This window comes from Prunus persica, chromosome G7, assembly GCF_000346465.2.
Source record: "Prunus persica cultivar Lovell chromosome G7, Prunus_persica_NCBIv2, whole genome shotgun sequence".
NCBI lineage: Eukaryota > Viridiplantae > Streptophyta > Magnoliopsida > Rosales > Rosaceae > Prunus > Prunus persica.
The window spans coordinates 15735824-15745331 of NC_034015.1; the positions used below are offsets into that span (position 1 = coordinate 15735824).

The 9508-nt window shown below is 36.8% G+C and overlaps 2 protein-coding genes across 2 annotated transcripts; one reads left to right on the forward strand and one right to left on the reverse strand.

The window, feature by feature from the left end:
* LOC18770158 (GDSL esterase/lipase At2g23540) lies at nucleotides 473–2731 on the reverse strand. Its single transcript, XM_007204417.2, has 5 exons — nucleotides 2408–2731; nucleotides 2170–2300; nucleotides 1801–2049; nucleotides 1371–1626; nucleotides 473–895 (listed from the first exon to the last, which is right to left on the reverse strand). The coding sequence occupies exons 1-5, from the start codon at nucleotides 2661–2663 to the stop codon at nucleotides 672–674; spliced, it is 1116 nt and encodes a 371-aa protein (XP_007204479.2). The 5' UTR covers nucleotides 2664–2731; the 3' UTR covers nucleotides 473–671.
* LOC18771491 lies at nucleotides 5092–8899 on the forward strand. The gene is made up of 5 exons (XM_007203437.2): nucleotides 5092–5836; nucleotides 6298–6531; nucleotides 6969–7052; nucleotides 7568–7697; nucleotides 7789–8899. Exons 1-5 carry the CDS (start codon nucleotides 5541–5543, stop codon nucleotides 8638–8640), a joined length of 1596 nt encoding a protein of 531 aa, XP_007203499.2. The 5' UTR covers nucleotides 5092–5540; the 3' UTR covers nucleotides 8641–8899.

Genomic DNA, 9508 nt, shown 5'->3' on the forward strand with positions numbered 1-9508 from the left:
AATCGATGTTTTCCTTTTTCATTTTTTTTAAACATCTTAATGCTAGATTTGTGATTAAAATAAATAAAGAGACAACTCAAGTGTTTCATACATTTGCGAAAGTTTTGAGTTTAGTACGTTTGATTCATAGTTTCTCTCATATTCATATTTTTCTATCGAGCTGTCTATTAGAATTAAGCATATTTTTGTGTCAGGAGTTTTACGGGATACTTTTCCGGGGTACTGTGTGGGAGCAAAAATTACTCCTTAAGAAATTAATCCATTAGCACTCAAAATCCGTGGGAGTAAAGCTATAGTCAAGAAACATATTTTATTATTTTCTATTCATGATCATGCATTAATGAAATCAAAGAATTAGTGGGACTTGATGACCAAACACAACCAAGGTGCGCATGTCCCACAGGCAATATGACACCTTCTTTTTTTCCGTGCACTGCAGATAGTAACTTGAACCATATCAAGAATTATAGTAGAAGAAAATTAGGTGGAAGTGAAGTTTCTCAACACGTCATGTCTTTTAAGATTTATAAAATGTCCCCATGTTTAAGCCAAAATCTCTGTGGATCCAAATCTCCCAATCCAAGCATAAAAACATTCGAAAAGGCTTACATTTTTGCTACAGTTTACAACTTGAAGGCGGAAATAGTAGGGCATAATCCTACAAACAAGTTTTAATGGTCGCGAAGTTGTCTGAGATTCATTGGAGAAATGAATCTGGTGTCTCCATCAATCAATTTTTTGGCGAGTAAAAGATTAGCAGCCTCACTGGGATGGTAGGGATCCCAGAAAACATGCATGGAGCGATCCGAGCACAAACTAGACGTTGGACCACATGGAACTATACCTGCGTATTGGCCCCCATTTCCACAGCAAGCTTTACTTGCTGTTGTAAATCCTGCAATGCAGCATACACAAATTAAATCAAGTTTCATCATCTAATAATATGGTAGAACCCTAATTGATCTTCTTCTTCCACAAATATATTAACGTCAAGGCCATCAAGATGAATATGGTAGAACCATTGTATTGCTCATTAAAAAAAAGGGCAAAAGTCACGGTTCGCCTGGCCACATGTTTACCAGTGGTGGATATAGAGGTTTTCTTACCACACATCTACCGTGTTATGTTGTTAGAATGTAAATCGAATACTCAACATTCTTAGACCCTCTATATTCATGTAATTTTGTTTTTTAATTAGAACTTAGAAAAGGACCGTGTTATACATAGCTTGGTTTTGAAAAAACCAAGACTGTACATAGGTTGGATAAGTTGTTGAGTTACTTTCAAATAAAAATATTAATTTGATAAATCTTGGGTCAAAATAATACCATAAATATTTTCATATAATATGATATTTGATTTGGGCTTACCATATTTGTCATAATTTGTGATGAGCTCCTTCACCAGATCATATACATTTGCATAAACAAATGTTGACCCTGGGAGGTTGTCATTTAGCTCAGCAAGCAAGTCCTTCAACCGGCCATTGTACTGAAGAGCCAGCTTATTGGGCAGCTCCACACACTCGTCTGGATTTAGTTGATTTATAGTCTTCTGGTAAGGGATGCAGCCTAGGGGACCAACATTTCCAATCACAAATTTTCGAGCATCCAATTGGTAAAGTCTCTGCACCAATTAATTAGTCACTAAACATGTTAATTAAAATAGGATTTTGATTTGCATATCAGTAGTCTTAAGTTCGAATCTTCACAATACTTTGGTAGTGTGTGTGAAACCCTAATTGTTTGTATTTAAAAATAAATTTAAAAAACCCAAATTAATCAATCAAATAAAACTTACAGTGAGTTGGGCCCTGAAGTGACTTATCAGATCATCAATAAACGCATCTGGGCTCTCAGAAATTCTTGCTCCAATGGAGAGGACTGGTAGCAGATAATTGTTCAAGAAGTCGTTGGATCCAATTGTGATTGAAAATATAGATCTTTTCATAATGTACTCTTTTGCCTTTGATGGGCCCAACACCTTATCAATCTGCTTCCTTGTCTGGTTGAAAAAATCAACTTGGATATCCATTCCCACCCTATTAACCTGCAAGGCAAGATTTATATTATAAATGGATAAAACATGGGTTTAAAGTGCATAAAATTAAACTCAAAAAAAAAACAAAAAAAAAAAAAGTAATCCACAGAGGGTTGAGAGCTCGCTAACAAATATTCTCCCTGTTGAGTTCAAAATCCCTGCTCCTCCTGATGCATAATTCACCCCATACAAGATTGATTTCCCTGTAGTATTTGGTGCCAAATATGGGAGTGCATAATTTGGTTGCCCCAATTCTTCACCTGCACAAACAAACAAAAAAGGTTTGTTTTCATGTTAAACGCAAAAATGATAAATTATCAGGAATGTATTATGAATCACATCTCTAACAGAGGCGAGAGCCGCGTACCAACTATGTCACCAATGGTTCTGCCATTGGTATACCTCCCGGTGGGTTTTCCTCCAGATGCTTTAAAATCAATCCCATTAGGAACAATATTTGCCTTGGACAACGATGGTAAATAGTTGTTGTTTCCAGAATCAACTAGAGAATCACCAAAGATGAAAGAAGCTCCTAACCCTTTATTTTCAGCAGCATTTGCCAAATGGATCATGAACAAAAGAACCAAGCCTACCAAGGCCACAATATTGCAAGATTTCATCATGGCTATGGCTATGCTTCCCAAGTTGATGATGAAAACTAAGTACCAAGTCGAAGTATATAAGCAACTTCTTGTTCACGAGAGAAGCTAAAACAAGTCATTGCTGAAACTTGTAAGATTCTAAAATCCAGCTGCATTTGGTTTGACCTCTTTTTGTAGAGGTCTATGGCCACGAATTTTGATGAGGTAGTTGATCAACATTGGTGCAATTTTCTCAACATGTCCAGAACTTTTAGGTTGCTTCTGCAAGCGTACAAAGGGACCCACGTTAGATATTTTATATGAGAGAAGTCATTAGGGAACTTCGGTGTTGGTTGGTTAGGAACTTAGGAGTTGAAAAAGCTATTTAATCCAAATATTTAATTTGGAGAGAAGTGGTGGTTCCTGCACCAATAAAATTTGGGAGAGTAAGCTGAAAACGTTGGTGATTTTAAGAACAAAATTGAAGAGCTTTTTTTCCTTATCAAAAGATAATTGCTTTTTTTTAAACTGGAAGTCAGAAGATAGATAGAGCATCTTCAGTGGAGCTATAAAGTGCATCTCCAAGGAAGATGTCAAAAATGTTAAATTTGAATTTGATGGCTTATGTGATAATTTGACATTTTGAAAAAAAATAGAACTCCATCCAAAATGCCAAATATCATATATATATATATATATATATATATTTTAAATGAGGCTCATATGATATATAAAGTTTTAAAATAGAGTAAATGATAGTGGGTCCATGACTAAAAAAAATTAAAAAAATATTTGACATCAAGCTTTTTGATATGTTATTTTTAACATATCTCTTCTAACCTTCAAATCTATGTAGGATTTGACTACTCGGTTGGAGCAATTTTGACCTTCAATTTTTGTCATTTCATGTTCATGTGACAATTTGACATATCGGTTGGAGATGCTTTAAGAGCATTCACAGTGGAGGGGTGTATTTTCAGGGGTGTAAAGCCACTTTTACATCCCCTTTATACCTTCGGGGGTTGTAAATGTGATTTTTACTCCAATGGGGAAGAAGTAAATTTAAATATTTATAATTGATTTTGCTTACTTTTGTCCACATTTTCTTACTTTTTCTCATGTAGGCCCTACCTGCAGGGAATGTAAAAAAGGATGCACATGTGCATCTAAATTTGCATATCACGGTTGTGATGCAAATTTACAATCGTTTACATCTCCCCATTGCAGGTGATTTTTATCACAAATTGTGTATATTTAACATACACCTCATTATACAACCCCCCTCTAAAGATGCTCTAATAAATATGAGTTTAGATAAAAGATAAGGGTTACCAACTATAACAATTAGGTTCAACGTACATAATCACATAATTTTAAGCACAAATATCTCTTAGCAACTATAATTTTGTTTCTCCTTCTGTTGTGTTAACCCTTCACAATTTTTCTTATCTCTGCACCATTTGAAGAAGAACTATGCTTGGCCATATGAGGTTTTCTTTGTCACGCTTTGAGTTGAGTTAGTGTGCTTCTTTGGGGTTTCTCTTTGATGCCGTCTTCATGTTCTTCCTTCCTATGTTGTCTTGTGTCTCTGACCCTTGGTATCAAATTGCTTCGTAGAAAAAATTTGATGGGAAATAATTTCCTATGTCTTTCTCAAGGGATGATAAATGGAAGATTCATTTCCCATATTTGGTAATGCTCATAAAGTAACTAGGAAATACCACTTTATTTCCTTTTACATGTTTGGTTTGCATAGGAATGTAAAACAAAGTTTATTTAATTTTCCAATTATGTGCATATGAAATCAAATAAAAAAAGAATGCATTTAATTGCTATATTGTAATTCTAAATTGTTAATGGGAAAAAATGGTCATGAAATATGTGCATTTAATGTTGGCTCATTTTTCCAAATTTTCCCATGATGGGGGAAAATAAAACCCAAAAGGGGATAAGGGCTTCACTTTCCCTTTTACTTTTCCATGTGCTAGGTAACCATTTCCCATGTCTGTATTTACCAAACATAGGAAAGCAATTAATATCTCATCCCCAAGCCTTTTTTTCCATGAACCAAACAGGGACTTGGTGTGCTATGCAGTTATTGTGATATTCAAAGGGCCATGAGTTCTCATAGAAGACTTTTTTTGACTGTTGGGATGCGTTATGGTTCTGTCATGTAGGTCTATTGTATTGGTGTTTAGTAGGTTTTTTCTTTTTTCTAATTTTTGTAGTGGTCCAATGTCGCTTGGGTTGGACTCTCCTGTTAGTCAATGACATGTGTGATACTTTTTCCTCCCCTGGAGTTTGTCCCATGTGATTTTCCTATGAATGTTTTAACGAGGCCACTATATTCGTGCCTTTCTTTGTATGTCTCTTATGGTTTATGAATGAAATTTTCTTCTAAAAAAAAAAAACTATAATCATTAGGTTCAACGACGGTTGGTGATAGTCAAGCGACCTCATTTCTTAAAAGTGTAGTGTTATTAGCACTCCTAAGGGTCATATTGCACTCCTATTAACTTTTATTGATTCATTAAAGAGAAGTGCGTGATGACTATTTTGGAGTGCCAATATCAACTCCCTTATTATTTTACCTAGTTTTTATTTTGGGAATCAGAAACATTCTCCTAATAATATTAGGTAAGACAATAAACCAAAACTAAAGCAGAAGGAAATATAGAAGGTAAGATTTTTCAAATTTGAAAAAAAAAGAAAGTAAAAAGTAAAAATAAATACCATCCCCAACTATAAAAACAAAACACAAAAGCCCAGTTGTGCCCTAAACCCTACTCTCCCTCCTTGGAAATTTCGAAAATCCATTTCGGGCTCCAAATTCGACCGTTGGGGTGCGAGGTTCAAATCACATACAGAGACTCAGAAACTCAAGAGTCAGAAACAGAGAGGAACAAGAGTGAGTTCACAATGCCGATTCTGAGGAAGAAGAGTGTCGCCTCCGCAAACCCTAACAATCGAAGCAACAATGAGCAAACCCAAACCTCTCAGACCCAGAACAAGTCTCAGTACGAGCAGTCCAGAGAAGAAAGAATCAAGGAAAACCTTGAGAGAATGAAAAAGCTCGGCATTGTTGACATCTCTCTTCAGCTCAAGTCTAACTTTCAACCCAAGCGCACAGCACCAAAGAGCTTTTCCAACCGCAGTACAACGCCGTCTGGCCCCTCTCCCATTCGGGAGCCAGGACGCCTTCGTCGCTCTTCTAGGTAATCTTTGCATGCCCTCTCTGTTACCTTCTTTGTTTGCTGCCTGCCTCTGCATAGACTGCATGAATCTGTTTGTTGATGTTGAGAAAAATGCTTTCTTTTTTAGTTACAAATGACTTTTATATACATTCGGGGCTTAGAAGTTAAAACTTTTAACCAACTGGGTTTCTGATCTGGTGGGTTTTACTGTCTTAGATTATTTCTGACTTCGAATGCTCCATGGGTTCTCAATTTTTATTTATTATTTTGAATTATGCATGTTTTTGCTTTAAAGAATGAATCTTTAATCGACTGGGTCTGTGATTCTGGTGGTTTAAAACAGTTTCTGATTGTGAATGCTTCCTACCTAGTACTTGATTTTGGAGAATGTGGATTGGATCTCAAATACTTTTTTCGTAATCCTATTTGACTTTTTTTTTTCTTAGGTTATTTTATTGTTTATGACTTGTTTGTTGCGTCAGATTGCAGAATGCGACACCAGTAAGCTACTCGGAGTATTTGACAAAGAAGGATAAGGCTTTGGACAAGGAAGGCATTATGCTGGAGGAGGGTGCAAAGCCGGAGATTTACACCGAAGAGCATGAAAATTTGTTGGGTAACACCGATAAGAGCTGGACTCTATTTGTGGATGGTTATGGAAAAGATGGAAAACGAATTTATGACCAAGTTAGAGGAAAGACTTGCCATCAATGCAGGTATAACCTTTATTGCCAAAATGTTGCATAATGTAAATAGTAAATGCCCTATTTGAACAGTGAGAGAATGCTGGGCTTAGTATAAATAGGGATAGAGAGAACAGTTTAGAATGTTAGGCAGAGAACAAGATGCAAAAGAAGATTAATTAGAATGGAGAACAAGGTAAGGAACATGAGTTTAAACTTTGTCTTCAAGTCTTATGAATACCAAATATTGTAAGTTTGTAACACCCAGAATTCATTATTTTCCTCATAAGATGACAACGTACTAATGAAACAACTTCCCCTTTCCATAATTTCAATTTCCTTTTCTTGCTAAGTGCTGCGTCACATCCAGAGGTGATATCATCCCATGCAACAAGTGTTGCAGTGGAGCTTTTTGTGGATTAGTGCCCTTGTATTAGTATATTAACAAGGATTGAAAATATGTTTTACAGGCAGAAAACTCTGGGTCATCATACTCACTGCAGCCAGTGCGACAAGGGCCAAGGACAGTTTTGTGGAGATTGTTTGTACATGAGGTAAACTGTATACTCTTATAAGTTTCTTCTCTGCCGTAATATCTATCTATAAGTTTGGCCCCCATTGCTTTTAATCATTCCTATTTGCAAACATTGGGCAGATTTGTTATGATGTCATAAAGGGGTTAATAACTATAGATTCCTAGTTTTGACCCCAAAAAAAAAAGCTATAGATTCCTAGCATGCATCTCTTAGGCACCTGTTTTGGTTGTCAAAACTTCACAGCATGCTAATTGACTACTGGTTCCCCCTCAGGCACGTCCCTAATTTTAGGTTGACACATAGTCCCCAATTTTATGTTAACATAATTTCTTCGGCAAACTTCACACATCTCGTAGGTATTGCCTCACATGTGTTTTACACATTTTGTTTGTACAGAATCATCCTTCTAAGCTTCACAGGAATCATATCTAACCTCCCTTTGTAGTAGGCTTGGAGCTTCCTGGCTGCTGTATATGTATTCTAAAAAGTGTTAATCCAATACTTATACTAATTCATTTATCTCCTTGAAGCAGATATGGGGAGCATGTAATTGAAGCCATTCAGAATCCAGATTGGATTTGCCCTGTCTGCCGTGGAATTTGCAACTGCAGTTTTTGTCGGACAGCAAAAGGATGGCCTCCCACTGGTGTGCTCTACAAAAAGGTTCCTTCAAAACTATGCTTTTTTTTTTTAACTATCTCATTTGTCCCCTGGCATTGCATTGGAACTAAGATTAATTATGTCTACTTTCCAGATAACACAACTAGGCTTCAAATCAGTTGCACACTATCTCATTCAAACCCAACGCTCACAGAAGATTTTAGGAGAAAATCCGGAAACCACCAATCAAGTTTCTGCAAAAAGGTCACTGCACTTCCCAGATGTGGATGCATCATGTGAAGAAATTCTCAAGGACCATTGCAATGACATTGTAATGATAAAACCTCTTGCTGAACACAAAAGAGATGATGAGTTAAAGAGTGAAAAAGAGAATGATACACAGAAGAGCTCAAATCCAGATATTAACAACCAAACTTCTGCAAAGAGGTCATTGTCCTTTCCAGATGTGGTACAACAGTCTGAAAATTTTGGATCACCTGAGGTCGACCACAAGGTTGGTGACCACCTTGGATTGCCAAAGCCTCAATCTGAGAGTAGCAGAGATGATCTTAAAGGCGAGAAAGAGAATGAGATACATTTGATGGATATGAAACTTGGTGATAGCAGTCATGAATCTAGCTCAAAGCATAAAATGAAGCCTGCTCTGGCTATTGAACCAGGTAGCATTGCTGGAAGATTAAGACAGAGACATAGGAAAGGAAATGAACATGATGATGACTTACCAGAGGCAAAAGTCGAAACTCCAGATGTTGAGCAGGAGGTAAGCAAAATCTTGTCAGAGAAGGAAGTGGAGAAAGGAAAGGGCATACTATTTACTGATGGTGGCAATAGCAGTACTGCATTGGGTACAAGTTCAAAGCTCAAGAAGAAGCGTGCTCTTGCTGCTGAACCAAGTCCAGACAGTATTGCTGGAAGACTGAGGCAGAGGCGCAAGGCCAATAGCCCTGATGGCGCAAACACTCTGTCGCAATCAACTCCAGTCTAGGTAGCTGAGAGGCTATTATTGGGGGATTGAGGTCAAGCAATATGAGGATGAGGTTCTTTCGAATCTGCGTGCTTCGTTTCGGCAAGGATAGAGTCCAGTATTTTGGCGAATGTAGCAGAATTGCCTGTGTTGCAAGAAACCAAGTTTTGTGTATGTAATTGTGGTTTCCACCCTTCAGAATTCTGTCCAAATCCTATTTTGTAATGACTCAGTATATTGTACGAACATTTGAGATTAGTGTTAATTTAATTGGAAATTATTAATTTGCTTCTTTATATGTCAAATTGCTTTTGGTAAACTGAGATTTATGATAACAAACTACACTTTAGCCTTCCAAATAAACTGAGATTTATGCTAACAAACTACAGCTTAGCCTTCCAAATAAATTTATATGGATCTCAGGATCGAGCTGCTTATATGGATCTCATCTTTGTACTATTAAAAGTGGCCCATGCCTTTCACAGTCCAGAATATATAAGGGGCCTATCATGGCCATCCCAAAGGAAAGTGGATCATTTTCCACTGGCTTTTGCCCCCCATGGTCGAGTTGGGCCCCAACAGTTCCTAAGTTGACCGTCGACCTGAGCTTCAGCTGGGCTAGAAATCACTTTTGTGCTACAAGCTAAAAAGGAAAACGCAATTGCTTATCAATTTCATTGGATACTAGGCAAAACCTCTCTAACCACATGACATACATCTAACTCCATGTGAACGTGATTTATTCTACAACAATGATTATCAATTTCCTAATTGCTCATTTCCCTAACCCTAATCATCACAAACCCAAAATTAATTCTAAAAATTTCAAATAAGCATGGTACTAAACCAATTTCCAACTTACTTAGTGAAGTCTTTTCTATAAATGATA

Coding starts and splice junctions, on each gene's coding strand:
- LOC18770158 (XM_007204417.2), bottom strand. CDS start 2,663: ATGATGAAATCTTGCAATATTGTGGCCTTGGTAGGCTTGGTTCTTTTG. Junction 2,301..2,407: donor AACCATTGGTGACATAGTTG/GTACGCGGCTCT, acceptor TTGTTTGTGCAG/GTGAAGAATTGGGGCAACCA. Junction 896..1,370: donor CACAAATTATGACAAATATG/GTAAGCCCAAAT, acceptor GCTGCATTGCAG/GATTTACAACAGCAAGTAAA.
- LOC18771491 (XM_007203437.2), top strand. CDS start 5,541: ATGCCGATTCTGAGGAAGAAGAGTGTCGCCTCCGCAAACCCTAACAAT. Junction 5,837..6,297: donor CGCCTTCGTCGCTCTTCTAG/GTAATCTTTGCA, acceptor TTGTTGCGTCAG/ATTGCAGAATGCGACACCAG. Junction 7,053..7,567: donor GGAGATTGTTTGTACATGAG/GTAAACTGTATA, acceptor TCCTTGAAGCAG/ATATGGGGAGCATGTAATTG.